General features: G+C 47.8%; 1 protein-coding gene across 4 annotated transcripts; it reads right to left on the bottom strand.

Annotated features, from left to right (window-relative positions):
• Nucleotides 1-5,143: 5,143 nt before the first annotated feature.
• On the bottom strand, nt 5,144-9,566 carry ID4 (inhibitor of DNA binding 4). 4 transcript variants are annotated; one of them, XM_052806398.1, is made up of 3 exons: nt 8,961-9,566; nt 8,395-8,453; nt 5,144-5,426 (listed from the first exon to the last, which is right to left on the bottom strand). In XM_052806398.1, the coding sequence occupies exons 1-2, from the start codon at nt 9,357-9,359 to the stop codon at nt 8,409-8,411; spliced, it is 444 nt and encodes a 147-aa protein (XP_052662358.1). In that variant the 5' UTR covers nt 9,360-9,566; the 3' UTR covers nt 5,144-5,426; nt 8,395-8,408. The 4 variants fall into 4 exon arrangements, with proteins under 4 accessions (XP_052662358.1, XP_052662516.1, XP_052662279.1 ...); XM_052806556.1 differs by having other exon boundaries at nt 8,954-9,566; XM_052806319.1 differs by lacking the exon at nt 5,144-5,426 and adding an exon at nt 6,381-7,895.
• Between the last annotated feature and the right edge of the window lie 6,012 nt (nt 9,567-15,578).

Genomic DNA, 15,578 nt, shown 5'->3' on the forward strand with positions numbered 1-15,578 from the left:
GTTTATATTTAGCGTTCAAGCCAAACACAATATAAGTGCCCCCAGCAATCGATGGCAGTGAGCATCCGACCCTGCCGTACCCACTAAACTCAAGGCCAAATTCATGGCCAAACTCAACTCAAAACCCATCTTGCGACAGGAAAGAGGATTTTATAACTCTCCAGGTGTTTATGCCAGGCCCTAATCCCAAACCCACTGAGATGAACAGGAGACCAAGTCCAAAGCCAAGCTGGGGACAGATTTGGCCTCACGATTTATTTCCTTTAGTTTAGTTTCCAGTTTAGCCCTGCCGGAGCTGCTGCTGCTATTGAGTTGCATGTAACTCTTCACGTGGAGAGTTGTTGTGGTTTTAGAATAGGGGAAAGTTAAAAGCTGCAAGCTCTGATGCTGTTCTGCTTGGTGGAAGGCTGTGCCCAACTTCTTACGCCAGTGACAACAGTGTAGGTCTGGAGTAAATTGGTAAAAAAAGGTAAAACCTAGCTCCCAACTGAGGCCTGGACGAGGCATAACAGGATTTTGTCCATGCAGAGCACTGCAGAGCCCTAAATGTACCCATTCATTCATGTGAATTTGCCATTCGACATCTGCTGAAGGTGATGGAAAGACTTCGGTGGGCATTTGATCAAGAGCTGAGTCACTGGAGTTTCCAACGCTTTAGGTAGAAGCATTTTTCACCAAAAAGGGCTAACGAGAACAATTTGCCTGTTTTCCAGCTAAAGCAGTGCTCTATTTCTATTGCTTTGTATTCTTATTAGAAGCCTTATCAATAGCTGTTTCCATTACGGTTTAAACAGCTTTGTTTGTAGTCAGCTGTAAGAAGGCGTCTCTGCATTTAGAATAGGAAGTGTGGTAGATGCGTAGCGCCAGCTGGTTTGGAAAGTTTGTATACCGGGTTGCAACTTATGTAGAGAAATGTCCTTGAGGCTGGGAGCATATTTTATTTATTGTTTTATTTATTGCATATGTCGAGTAAATGGAATCCCAAATTATGAAGATGCAAAACACAGTGTGGGTATTTATCAGCACTGAATGTTTTTATGTGCTCCAAAACAACTTGGGGTTTCCCAGATGACTGTGAGCAGCTTGCTGGTTTTGAAGATCTAGCACCTTTGGAACTGAAGGGACATGCTGAATTTTAAGCACTTGGAAGGAGAATTAATTGCATGGACAGCAACATTTTCCCTTTTTTTTTTTTTTTTTGTATGCTCATCAATAGCAAATGATGAAGCCTCTGGAGGATATTAACACAAGTAAACTAAACGCACAAGTGGGACTGTTTAAACAAGGTGAGACAAAAGCCTTCATCCTACAAGCAAATGACTTTGATAGCAATTTTTTATGTTTCCACCTCTATTGTTGCAGACGTCTGCATTTAAATAGGAACTTTATCTTTCTCAGCCCAGGTTCTCCTCCTTCATTAGCCTGCACCGAGGTCGCAGGCCCTCTTATCTCGTGGGCTATTCCTGCGAGCGCCTGAGAGCTCGACGGGTTCCCCTTGCAGCTTTCTACTGAGGTGGGGATATAACTTCTGCATGCTCCCCCACCCTCTGGGAATAGAAAAGGCTTTGCCCTGGCTAATAGCTGCAGAGGCATGAAGTTATCTGTGTGCATGCCTTCACTTCCATGTGCCCTGCACCTTCACACCTGCCCCCGGCCGTGCTCACCGCCTGGCACGGAGCCCCCAGAGCTGCACCCCAGAAAAATCCCCCAAACCCTGTTGGCACTTGAAGCCTCGGGGCAGCTCACAAACCAGTGCTGCTATATTAGTTCCTGCTTACCTGGTGAGCCTGTCCTGTACATGGACCACGAAACTCCTTCCTCATTAAATCTGGAGAAGGCAATGTCATTTTGCACCGTTGCTTCCCCACCATCGCGATGCTCCTGGAGGGATCCCCCAGTCTCCGGACAGACGCAGCCAAAGTCAAAGGAAAATGCTTGGCCCGTGGCACCCTGTCCTCCTGCCCCTCTGAGGACAGGCTCTGCTCCCCTCCCAAACCCTCCCGAGGATTCCTCACGTGCACTGCAGCCCACACACATAACCCATTTGGGGCCCTGCGTGTTTCCAGGGCTGGCGGAGAAGGGAGAGGAGAAGAGGAAGGAGTCTTAAAAACCTGACCCGAAATGGATGCATTTAACAATCTCTTTCATTTGGACTACTCTTTCCTGTTTCCACGTTTTCACGGGGATCTTTTCAACCTGCTGAAAGGGCTGAGCAATATTAATTTTGAAATATTCTAAACGAGATATAGATGTTAGACTGCTACAAATATAGACACTGGCATCTCTGAATGAAGAGATAGCCTGTTGAATAAATAATACATATTAAAAAATGTCTGAATAGGAACTTACAGGGTAAACTATAACAGCTTCAAAGGAGCCATTGATCTATGGAGTACATAATATGCATGTTAAAAATCGTTGGAATATTTATTTACATGACACACGGCTCAGAAGAAGCCATTATGGTCCTTAAGTAAATTATACATGTTGCGAAAATTGTCGAAGTGCTTCTTTTACCAGAAACGAGTGTATCCTGTCAGTTGATAAACACATTATCTTTGGAAAAAAAAAAAAGGCAAGCAAACCCAAGGCTAAAAGAAGGTTAAAACAGAAAAGAAAAAAAAAAGGGGGGGGGGGGGGGAGAAAATAAAAACCAACCCTCGTATCATGTCAAAGTGTGTTCCATGCCCATCAAAGGAAGAAAAGCCCAAGCTGCCCTGCCCCGCATCCCGCTCAGCACTGCCGTCGCACTTGGCGCGGGGAGGGCTGCACGCCCAGGGCTCTTGCGGAGGGGCTGCTCCTGCCTCTCTGTGCCAAAGTCCTGGGCGCCAGCTCTTCTCCCGACAGGCCAAGAAATGACAAATGGGGACTAATTCGTTCCAGCCACCGCCGTGTCCTCTACTTTGAAATAAGCTGCCGGAAGAGCGTTCCGCTTTCCCTGCCCGTGTCCCTCTGAGCGTGGTGGGGGACAGCCGGGGTACCGCAGCCCACCGGCACTGTTCTCACCTTGGCGTACAGGGACGTGCTTTTTACGGCTATTCTTACAGGTCCTCAACTGCGTCAGAGCAGCTGAGCGCTGGTTGCAAACGGTCTCGCCTCCCCTCGCGTACTTTCAAGAGGGGCAAAACGGGGGGAAACATTGCCTTGCAATGCTTAGATTGCCCGGCAGCCAGGCCCATCGCTCACCGGCGTCTTTGCCGTGACTTCAGCTTTGTGCTTGTGCCCGAGCGCAGCGCTCAGCAGGGCTTGCACTGCTCCTTCCCCGATGCTCTGTGGGCGACACGGCTCTCTTTCAGCAGATGTTTTGCTGAGCAGGAGGGATGCCAACTTAGAAAATCCCCCCTCCAGTCCACGCTGCTCTGATCGCACAGCAGTCTACGCCATAGCCTGACCCCTGCAAACATTTTTTCCAGGCCATGAAGGGGAAAAGGGTTTTTTGTCAAGGAGGCATGGCCAGGACGCGGTGGCCGAGAGACCGGCTCTGGTCCACGCGATGCTGGCGTTCGGCCGGCAGCCGAGGGCTGCGCAGCCCCGGGGTGCCGGGTCCCCAGCTCAGCTCAGATGTGCTCGAAGGGCTGGTGTGTGCGTGCCTGCTTTGGGCATTTGGGAAAGCAGGCTCTCCTGGTAGGCACAGCGTGCAAGTTTTGTCTTACACAGCAGTAAAGAGTAAAGGATGGATTTTCTAATGCAAGAGAGCAAGCAGTTGTATGGGGGGAATATATTTAGCCTGTGTTTTCAGATCACATGTTCTGGGACTGGAGAGCAAAGCGTTTTCAATACTGTTTTGGAAGCACGCTATTTAGTATTGCAAGCCTTACTATTGGAGAAGCCAGTGAATTGCGTTGCATCTACAACAATTACTTGTATTGCTTGTACAGTGGTTTCTTCTTTCCAACTGCTAAGGTTTTAGAAAAATGTGACTTCTGCAGCTACAAAAGCATTGAAAATACAAATAATAGTAAAGTGCTGCTCTGCATTTGCATAAACCTGTTTATCCTATACATGGTTTATTCATTAACTCTCAGAACAACCAGGAGGACAGCTATGGCATTCCTTCTGACCGCTTCGCTTGTGGCTGGAAATGCGACAACTGCCTAAAAGCAACACTACAGGGTTTAGAAAGTGAAAATAAATACCATTCCGGTGTGAAACAGTGGGGAAAATGTAGCTATCACCGCAAGAACTGGCAGTTGGCTTTTACGTGGAAAGCACACTTCCTATCATTTGGAAATTTCGGAGGGGAATCTCAACATCTGCAAGGACTGGGACCTCCGCACCGCAGCTCACCAAAAGGGACACGCAGCGTTAGCAGTATTCACCGCTGCGCTCTGCAGACAGCATACGAGTTAGGGACGGGAGAGACCTAGGTCCCTCGTCTGTTCCGCCTCCAGACCATTTTCTAGTCCTTTACAATTTCGGTGTCCCAATCAAGAGGTTCCTTGCAGCTTCTGCTAGCAAGGTATTTCCCAATCGGCTCCTCCTTAGGCTTTCCAGATAATCACCCCAGCTTTTCCTGTGCTTCCATTCTTACACAAAACTTAATCCCCATAAGACGAAGTAAAAACCATGAATGCATTTTGCCTGTTTCATCTCCCTGCTTCTATAAAGATGAGTACATGTTGGCACCGGCACATTACAAGCGGAAAACTTGAAGTTTGTTTGACAGCCGGTGACTTGCTCAAGGTCACAAAAGAGCCTCAGTAGCAGAGCTGGGAACAGAATTTGGTATCCTAATTCCTAATCTGGCAGCCTCACCACAACTCTCATCACGCAATCAAAAAGCTCCTTTTAAGGAATGCTTTTGTGACTAAGAGAAAATCCAAGGCATTAGAAGAAAGAGTCCTTTTAATTTGCCTTTGTTCAAACATTTATGCCTTTTGCTATATGGAGAACATGATTTAAACAAGATACGGGATTAAAATACGATGAAAGACACTAAAATCTTTGAAAAACAAAAATAAGTACGGCTGTATTTAAGACCGTACAGATTCCAGCCATTAGGAAGCCAGATATTCTTTGCTTACAGTTTGACACATAGTGTAAGGAATAAATCAAGACCAGCATCTACTATACTCTGATAAAAGCTTTTTTGAGTGTTATATGCAGGCTTTCACGTTTGTCAAGAATACTATATAACAGGAAAGATTTTCACAGCTCTTTAATAAGACTTCATTTTCTAAAGGTCCTAACTTGTTGCACCGCAGCAGTTTTTTAAAGGAAAACCAAATCCTCAAGCCGCTGAACTCAACAGGAGATTGCCCCGACCTGAAACAATCCAGGACTTGGTACGCTCTCCCTCGAAGAGTAGGTCAGTGATTTATCAGCTCCCCCAGGATTCACCAGCTTTGATATGCAGAAACTCTACAAGGTAGTTTTGTGTTTTAAGACTGCACCTTTGCTTGCTTCCTCTTCTGTGTAACAGAATACTGTAATTTGGCAACAGTGGAAAGAAACAAATGAGGGTATTGAGAACTAGTGTTACTGAAAACCTGTATACAAAATAAGCTGAGTTATACAAGCTAAAGTAAGCTAAGGACTACAAATATTAATAGGATAAACAAAGAAAACAAACATAAATTTAAACCATTCCTTTGGAAAAATGTTGCTTTTCTTTTTTTTTAAATACAATGTAAGAATTCCCAAACTGCAGTAAAAAATCCGACTGATAGCATTCTTAGTGTCATTGAATTAGTTGGAGACACAGGATGAGAGGTTCATGACTTAATTTTACCAGAACACGTATTTTGCTCATTAAACAACTATTGTTGTAACAGCCGAGCTGGGGGGAAAACAACGCAGGGACCCACTCCCCCCATCCCTCGGGTCAGGGCTCAGCCTCTGAAATGCCCCTGCCTTCAATGCATGTGCAGTGAGAGAAGGCCTTATGTTTGCAGATGTGTTAGCCACTTTTTATTTGCTCTTTACACAATTATTTTGATTAAGAAAATGTTCATCTTGTTGACATTATCACTGTAGTCAATAGCTAATGACCCCAGTAGTTAATTTCCTTATAAATATTTAACTTAATAGAAGCCATCCCTTGGGTTATAGTACTTTTGACACTTGTATAATCTGAAACAAATCCTCTTTTTTAGTCACACAGACCATGTTACACACACAGTTGGCTAGCTATTTACAAAGCACCCAATTAAATCCTACTTAATTCTCCCACTCTGAAAACCCCGTTTCGCTAATGCGCAGGCTACTGATCACACAAGATGAGCATCTTTCACTCAGCCTGGACATGAGTTCACAGTCTATAAGGCTCAACTGGATAAAAGCCTGTAAAATTAATTCACCCATCAAATGGTTACGTACAAAAAAAAGTGAAGAGAATGTGCAAATTCAGAGGATTGAAGAAAAAAGCTGAAGAATCACAGTTAAAGACAGGTAAATCTAGTTTAATGTTCACATGTAGTAGTTACACATCACAGAGATTAAACAGGATTTTAACTGTAACATAGCTGCAGTGAAATGTAAGTCATTTTGTACTAGAAAAATAATCTTGACGCAGTTATCCGATTTTTGGTCTACTTAAGTTCATTTTCAGATGAATTTACATCACCGATCGTAATGACTTTGCCCATGTGCCTTTCTGCAGTTCAGTATTAATACTCTTTGGACGAAGGAAACAGCAACTGCTTTTGTTAATGGTTTGCCCTTTGGTTGCAAGCAGAGAACTCTTTTCACTTCTTAAGCAATTAATAGGCTGTAGGAACTCTTTAAGTTTGCAATAAAACCTTTTGGTGCTAAATGAAGTTCCAGAACAAATTTCTTCATCTGATGCAACAGCAGATTTTAAGAAAAAGCTGATTAAAGATCTAAAGCATTGCCCCCATAATGCAAAAACTAGATAGAATTTGTTTTTCTATTCTCAGTAAAAAACACTACATCTTACTGCTACTTTTATAGAATGCACTAAAAACCCCTGTGCCTAAATGACAAAAGTGTAGTCTCAAAATGTATAATACACTTACAAACATTTTAAGTCTAGATTGAGGAAAACACGTTTGTATGGACTCCAAACAAGTTTATTTGCAATTAGACATCTCATGCAATCATGCAGGACCATTAGCTATAGCTGTAACTTCTGAGTCTAAAGGACATTTGGGGACAAAAAAAAAAAAGCCCTAAACATTCAAGGTATTTCCATATTAGCAGCTCCGTACTTGAGCTGTGGTTTTCTAGATATTCCCACAGATTTAAAAAAAACATACACACCTTTATAATATTTACAAAAAAATATTTAATTAAAAATATTTTATAATTACAGTAGTCTATTAAAGCATATACTTTTCTCACACTTATAGAACATCTCTATATATACACAGTATGAAATGTCACTCATTTATCTATACAATATGTAACATTCCTGCAGGGAGAAGAAAGCTCCCTGGGCCCCAATAAAATCCATCTATTTTAAACAATAGATGTGAAATATATCTACAAATGCTCTGGTAGATTAGTAAAGCTTCAAGATTCAGCTGCTCGGTCCCTTAAAGAGTTATAACGCTTCTAAAGGCTGGTTTAGGCTCGGTCCTCTATCCCGGGGCAGAGTCGCAACTTTTTGCTGCTCGAGTCCGACCACCTCCTGCCCCCGCGGGACGCACCGCTCACATCTGGTCGGAAGCGAAGAGACGGGCCGGGCCGGGGGGGGGGGAACGGGAACGGGAACGGGAACGGGGGGGGGGGCCGCTACGGACGTGCAAAGCGGTGAAAAGGCTGGCTCTGCCGGGATGAAGCGTGGGAACCGCTCGGGGGGGGGGCGTGGGGGGGGGTTGGCTGGCTCCTTCCTCCGGTGCGGTGGGGCCGGGTCCCGTCTCCCCAGTCCCGTCCCGTCCCCCCCCCCCCCCCGCCCGCCCCCCGCGGTGCCTCTGCGCGGCGCCGCCGCACACCTGTGGGAGAGGAATGAATAGAGGGGGTGTGTGAACCGCTCCGCTCCAGACCGACTGGCGCCACCAACAAAACACAAGACATGCTTGATCAACAACCCAAAACAAACCAGGTCAAACAACAACCGCAGCTCCCAGGCTGGGCCAGGCGGAGGGATGCGCAGCTGCACGCCGCAGCCAGAAGCGCTTCGGGGAGGGGGGGGGCGGGGGGGTGTTGGGGGGGAGAAAAAAAAAAACAAAACAACAACAAAAAAACCCAACACCCGGTAATTAAAGAAAAGAAAATAACCACCCGGTAATTAAAAAGAAAACCCCAAAGCCTCCTGCAAATACTCCTCGCCGGGCTCAGGTCCCAGCCGCCCCCCCCCTCCCCGCCTTCGGCAGGCTTCCCGGCGGGAGGCGGTGCGGCCCCGCCGAGCCTGGGCGCTGAGCCCCGGAGGGCTGCGCCCCCCCCCCCCCCCCCGCCCCGTCGTTCCCCCCCCCCCGGACTCCCGGCACTCACCTGGGGAGCGGCGGTCAGCGGCAGAGGATGCTGTCCCCCGGCTTGTTAACAGAGCCAGCCTGCGCGGCAACGAAACGCGGCAAGTTAAGAGGTGGGGGGGAAAGGACGCGGAGATTCCCCTCTCCCCACATCCCACCCACCACCCTCGGCGTACAGGGCACTGTACACCCCCAAGCACGCTGCGCCGAGGGCGTTAAATGTGCACAGCCCCCCCCCCCCCCCCAACCCGCTCATACTCGCTACGCTCCGTGGAGGGCTGGGAAGCGCAGGAGCACCGCGTCTGGCTCCCGTGTGTGCAAACACGCCGATTACAGCTACTCCCTCGAGAGGCTGTAATTACACGGTAAACACCGTGCGGGTGCCTGCCTGCACCGAGGGGATGCAGGCACCCCACCGAGCACCGCCGGGGTGTTTCTACGCCCGTCCGCCCCGTCCCCTCCGGGGGCTGCGGCCCCGCGGCCGAGCACCGGGGGGGGGGGGGTGTGTGTGTGTCTGTGTCCACGCCGCTGCCCTCCTCCCCGCTCCGCAGCCCGAACTGCGGGGCTGGCGTGGCACGCACCTCTTACCGGGTCAGTGTTGAGGGCCGTCAGCGGGGTCCTGGGGGTGCCCGCGGGACAGCTGCCCGGGTGCAGGGCGGGCGGCTGCTGCTGCTGCTGCTGCCGGAGCAGCGCCGGGTGCGTCTCCAGAGCCAGCTGCAGGTCGAGGATGTAGTCGATGACATGCTGCAGGATCTCCACTTTGCTGACCCTCTTGTTGGGCGGGATGGTGGGCACCAGCTTCCTCAGCCGGCTGTAACAGTCATTCATATCGCACTGCAGGCAGAGGGCCGCCGGCTCCTCGCCCGACGGCGGGCCCCCCTTGCAGCCGCTGTGCTCGGCCAGGCACCGCAGGGCCGGGTGTCCGCCGCCCGCCACGCCGGGCTGCGCCTTGCGGCTGGGGTGCCGGACGGGACTCACGGCTTTCATGGTGCCGCAAGGAGGGAGGGAGACCTCCCTCTCCACCACCGCTGCCGCCTCCCGCGACCTCGGGCAGCCGCGCACGCACCCGCCCGCACCGCAACGGGAGAGGGGCACGGCCGCAGCCTCGCTGGCGTTACCGGCAGCCCCCCTCCCACCCCCGGGGATGTAACGAGAGGTGCTCGTAGGGCCGCGCCGACAACAGTGGCACCGCCAAAAAAAAAAAAACCCCCAAAAAAACAAAAAAAAAAATTAAGCCCTCTCTCTTGCCGGCTGCTCCGCTACAACCGCGGCCGCCTCTGCCGGCGCCGCTGGCCGCGCCGCCCGCTATATAGCGCGGGGCGCGGGCGGGGCGCGGCGGGCGGCGCCGCGGCGGGGCAAGGAGAACGAAGCGCGGGGAGCGGGGGGGGGGGGGCGCCGCGGTGCCGCGCTTCAGCCAATCAGAGCGCCGCGTCCCCCCCTGGAACGCGGTGCCGGCCAATGGCGGCGGGGCAGGGGGGGCGGTGGCGCTGCTGGAGGGGGCGGGTGGCTGGCGCTGACCGCCGCGGGGAGGAGGAGGAGGAGGAGGAGGAGGAGGAGGAGGTGGCGGCAGCGGTGGCGGCGGCGGAGAAGGAGGAGGAGGAGGAGGAGGAGGAGGAGGAGGAAGGCGGTCCCGGGGAGGAAGGACTGCGGGAATGCGGGCGGGACCCGTCGCCCAGCGGCTCCCGGCGCCGCCCCCGCGGTCCGGCGCGCAGCTCGGCGCGGGCGAGCGGCAGCCCCGAGCCACCGGCGCCGCTCCCCGCCGCCCTCCCGGAGGAAAGGCGGCTGCCCGCCCCCCCCTCCCCGGGAGGGGTGGCATCTCCTCGGGTCGTGAAACGCGTTTTCATCCTCTCGGTGTCGAAGACTCAGCCCGGCTTTACCCATATTTTGAGGGACTTCGGGACGCCGGTTTAAAGGCAGGGAAAATCCCAAGCAAAACTTGAGGGGGAGGGAGGGAGGGGGGGGAGAGAGGGAAGGAGGAGGGTTTAGGGACTTCAAGCAAAGCAATGCCTGGGAACATTAAATTAGAGCACATAACTATTAAAAATGCATGGAGATGGAGTATTTAAAATTCCTCCATGACATATAATATTAATCCGTTTTATGTAAAATTCATACCTGTAACTTAATTTGGTCCATTAATGCACCAGATCACGTATTAGTAGATGTACCATGTTTTAAATATGATGCTGGAAATGTCCAGAGTTCTGTACTTTGAGACAGAGCATTAAAATTAACAGACACATACTCTGGAGTCCTGCTTAAGTCATCTTGTGGCAGATTGTAACCTTTTAATTTAATAATGCAGTGTTCAAACTTTCTGTTAATTCCTGCGAAGGATTAAGAGCCATTGCATATTTGAAGGGGATGCCGGTGTAAGAAACTCGGCGCCCGATCCTACAGCTGCTGCAGCGCTTCAAGCTCTCCCTGAGTGAAGCAGGGCTGCTTGCTTGGGCAAAGGACTGCAGGAAGGAGTAAAGGCTGCAGGATCTGCCCCTAAGCTTGTAAGTCAAACCCAACAGAAGGGAAGAAATCCATAATGGTGATTAATGATTGCATGTCCCCTCAATGCTTCGTCACAACGGGTGATATATAAAGGATGCAGTGGGAAGCTGTCAAACCCAGAACTTGAATGAGCGGTGAGACTGGATCATCTGAAGCGTATAATGAAGCACACTTTTATTCTCTCTCACCCTTTAAAAACATATGTTTTGAGGCTCTGCTTACAAATACTCACAGTCTTGTTTTCCTTATTTTGTCCCACATTACCAGTGCCATCCATGGCAGTTGGGTTCCTCTCGGCACAAAATCTAAGTGCGTGGCGTAAGTCTTTGTCTGAGGTCTAGATCTGTACGCTACACCATGACAGTGTGATGGGAAGATGTACTTCCATTAGCTATGGGCTGGATGATCCCAATTCTGCCGAGGTCATTGCTTTTATTCTGTGAAACTCCACACCCTGCAGTCTCCAACTCTCACGAGGTGGAAATACATATGGGCCTTAAAGCATACGTTACGGTTACACTTTGTCTGCTTCCCAGAGTCCTGGTAATACGGACAGACTTGATGTGCTGTCTAAAAAAAAATGATTTGTAAATTATGGTGAGCATGCAGACTCAAATCTTGCTGGTCCAATTTAATTAAAATCTGCGTGAAACTAGATATACTGTAATACTGGGTTGTTCTGTTTTGTACTGAATCCCTCCTGGGAGCCGGTCTGATCTTGCTGGAAATCTCTGGGAAACCCCAGTGTGTAGCTGGTTCCCCTTTAGCTCTCCCAAAGCTGGTTTGGACAGATTATTTCTGACATACTCACTGTAGCAGCACTATAGCAAATCCACTGAGACCACGTTGGCGCTTGAAGATGACTCAGTATTTCTGGAAACCCATGAAGAACCACAATGTGCCGCAGACCTCTTTCTCCATCGGAAAACCCTTCCACCGCAGCGGGTACGAAGGGAAATCCGAGGGTCTGTAAGCGTTGTTGAAGTTGCCAGAAGACCGTGTGCGTTCACGTAGCTAACAGATCACAGTAGAGAGATGTGGGAGAGGGAAAAACAGCCCTCCCCTCCAACTATCGCATAAATATTCAGGGGATTTCCTCTAGTAACTCCCTTTGATACTCATGAAGTTGATACATGCTAGTCCGACATGCTCGGCTGAACAATAGGCACCAATTCCCTGTTAACAACCGGTCTGCTTTTGCTCTCCTTGAAGTCAATGGGAGTTTTGTTATTGACTTAAGTGGGAGCAGGTTGGGTCGGCTGCTTTTTCAAAATTTAGATTGGATGTGCACCAGATGCTAAGTAAATTGCTCTAGAAATGGGTTGGAAACCCTGGAATGTTGGCAGTGGAGGTGGCATAGTGAAACTCTTCATCCCTGAAGCTGTACACAAGAGAGAGGGACAGTGGCTACCGTTCCTGCTTTTGTCCTATTAATAGCAATATTTTTCATGACATGAGTATATAGGGATTAACGCTCCTGTTTTTCACCAGACCGAGTTTGAATTTTTTAAATAAATTCTGTGCATCTTCAAGCATGTGGTCCCTTCCTGGCTGGCTGGAGGAGTTCATCTGTCTTGGCTGGGTCTTTCTGTGCTCTCTTCCCACATCCAGAGTTGAGATTTATTTCCATTGTAACCAACTCTTGCAATGTTATCACAAGATCCGTGATAATGCTTGAATGGACCAGTTTGGTCCATTAAAAGAAAATTGATGAGTTCAGATCACATCATCGTGCTCTCTGGAGCTTAAGAAAGTTGCTTTTGATTCAAAACCAGAGTAAAGCAAGTTAAAAATGAAAACCTGATGACTGGCCTTGTATCCTCTTTGTCATGAGGATAATCCCATTGAACTCGACGAGAATGAGTAATGTAGGCTGAATTTGTCAGCACAGGTCTGGGTATATGAATATGCCATTGACTCCAGCTGAAAAAATAAACCTGAGACATTGACACTGTCTCTGGGTCCTGGCACCAGGGAATGAGAACAGTCCTTCCAAGTGCAGAACATGGGACATTTCCTCTGACAGCACTCCGGATCCACAGATGTTTGTGCATGATACAATGCCACTGAACCAACTGGTGCATTGGATAGTACTGCATTAGTTAAAATAGTCTCAGGACAGATAAAATTTGAAGGGAACACATTTAGGTATGCTGACGGAAGCAAGCAATCAACGTGGTTTCTAACACAAGGTTACTTGCTATACCTACCTTAAGAGGGCATGAAATGCACACAAATGCACAATGCGTTTTTATTCTTAAGCAGGTTATGAAACAGTGGTTGAGTCAAGTGTCCCTGTGTTGGGGCTTGGGGCACAGTGTATCAGAGCAGTGCAGTAAAATCCCATGCTTTCCTTTGCTTGAGGCTGGTAACTGGTGTGACAAGTTTCATCCTGGTGGGCACAAAGATACGTGACACTGATACCCCCCCGCCCCCCATTCCTGTTGACTTCAGCAGGCAGCCAGAGGACTCAGGATCTCGGAGGAGCTGCTCAACACCTAGAAGGGCTGATCATTAAAAAAGCATTATAAATCTCTGAATGGTTTATGGTTTATGAGGGAAATAGCAATTGATTCCTCAGTGGTGCCATTACTCTCCACTATTGCTATCATTCAAAAGGCAATAATGTTGGTTATTTACCTTCAATTAAAATATCTAGTTAGTTGTGATGTCATTTAAAATAGCACTATAATGTGTTTAGTGCTCCCTTATCAAACACCATAGATAAACTCCTCTTGGCAACAGGGGATAGTGATATGAAATGAAAAATTGGGTGGGGGAATGAGATGGAGGAAAGAATATGTAAATCTTTTATTGGATTATTATTCCTACATGCCTATCTCCCCTTAGACACCAGGCTGGAGGTGAGACTGTGGGCTCCTTTGCAGTGACACCCCATGGGTCCTCAGAATGGGTCAGGGAAGGTCCATCGGGGATTTGGGGAGCACAGAGAAGTCACCTCACTCTGCAGACTACCAACAGACTGAAATCCATCCATCTTCTGGTACCACTCCTCACCAGGGATGATACATCATCAGAGCTCTTCCGAACTCTTCTTAATGCAAACCTTTTCCTCAAATAGCATGAGTCATCTTCAGTTCTCTTCTCCCTATTTTCCTCAAAGCCAAAACCTAAATGCAACTCACACACTTCACTTAATGTGGTGGGTTTTTTCCTCATTCTCTGGTTGTGGTCATGACAGAATTTTCTGTTTAATGAGAAAACCTAAGAGATTCTCAAGACCTTCACCTTCCCGTTGCCCCCCGTGTATGAAGTGTAATATAAAATAAATAGAAAAGTGTTTGTTGACTGCTCACAACAGCTCTTCACAGACAAAAGAGAATTATTTTTTTTTCACATGTTCACATGGTTGTCCAATTTAGAGCATCTTTCTAATTACAGAAGCATACTCCTGCCCACCTCTTTATGCTTTCCTTCAGCTTCGTATGCTACAAAAAATCACGTGACAACAAACATTTTGGAGAGATGAGGAACAGAATAAAAAAAACCCTTCTCCATGGCTTGATGCTTATGTAAGCTCTTTTTTACATGAACATGGAAATAAATGCATAAAGAAATATTTTACTTCAATTAGTGGAGAGAACCAAAAAAAGACTGTAATGGGGTTAGTACCTACAAGAGCTTTTCTTGCTGTGCTGCCTCCAGCATGGCTATGGTGTAGAAATTTGTGCAAACCCACCTCCTCCCTTCGAGAGGCTGCGGGAGCAGACAACATTGGTATGTCACTGACAGACGCCCTGGCATTTTGCTGGTGGTTGTATGTCGGCCGAAGGCTAATGTCATTTAAGAAGGTCGCTTTGTTCAGGTGACCAGGAACACTGGGTTTGTTGGGTAATGTCAGATTTCTGCGTTGACTAGAGCAAGCTTATGGCAAGAAAGATAACTCATGTTGACAACCTTCTGCAGTGTCGTCCAAATATAAGCAATCAAGATGCTTATTCTGGGGAAGGGGGAAATAATTTAGGAGTATTTTGAGCGGCTTCCTGAAAGAACACTACATTAAACTGAGTTACATAGTAACAGATTGAATTTGGAGTCTTAACTTTAACTTTAATTTTATTTTGTGTAGATTTAGATCAGATTTACGTGCAATGTCATGCCCTTTGTTTGTAGACAGAAATCCTCAGCCAATCTGCCCGAAAACTGATGGTATGATACCGCCTCATATTATTTTCATTTTTGTTATGAGTTTGCATTAAGAGCTCTATAATCACACAAATAATACAGCCTACAGGGACAATGAGCAAATCGACCTAAATTAAATAAGTATCTGGATGTGTACATGCTCATCTGCATATGTTATCATTACACCAGTGATAGTGGTATTTATTTTCAGGGGACCTGAAGAGCTTCATCAGCAAAAGCAGTCCAAGTTCATGCCACAAAAAACCCCTGCAGGAACAATAGCAATACTTTGCACTAATACAACATTTTACATTTTGAAAACCAATAGTAACACGTTTGTTATTTTTTCTCCGTGAGTGTTTTAAGGAATTCTTCAAAATCCTTGGGGTTTCTATTTTTTTAATCTTTTTATTTATTTTTTATATTAAAAGAAGAAATCGCCTCTCTCTCCCTGACTATGAAGACAGCCTTTCCCACAGCAGAGGGACATCCAAGGTAGAGAGGGAGGCCTTCGCTTCCTCTGCATTGATGCAAATGCATCGATGTTTTCTGTGACTG

Source organism: Harpia harpyja, chromosome 1, assembly GCF_026419915.1.
Source record: "Harpia harpyja isolate bHarHar1 chromosome 1, bHarHar1 primary haplotype, whole genome shotgun sequence".
NCBI classification, from domain to species: Eukaryota; Metazoa; Chordata; class Aves; order Accipitriformes; family Accipitridae; genus Harpia; species Harpia harpyja.

What these genes read in the sequence shown, in the direction of transcription:
- ID4 (XM_052806398.1), bottom strand. Translation starts at nt 9,359, where the DNA reads ATGAAAGCCGTGAGTCCCGTCCGGCACCCCAGCCGCAAGGCGCAGCCC. An exon ending in CGGCCCTCAACACTGACCCG is followed by an intron (nt 8,454 to 8,960) that starts GTAAGAGGTGCG and finishes GTTGCCGCGCAG; the next exon opens with GCTGGCTCTGTTAACAAGCC.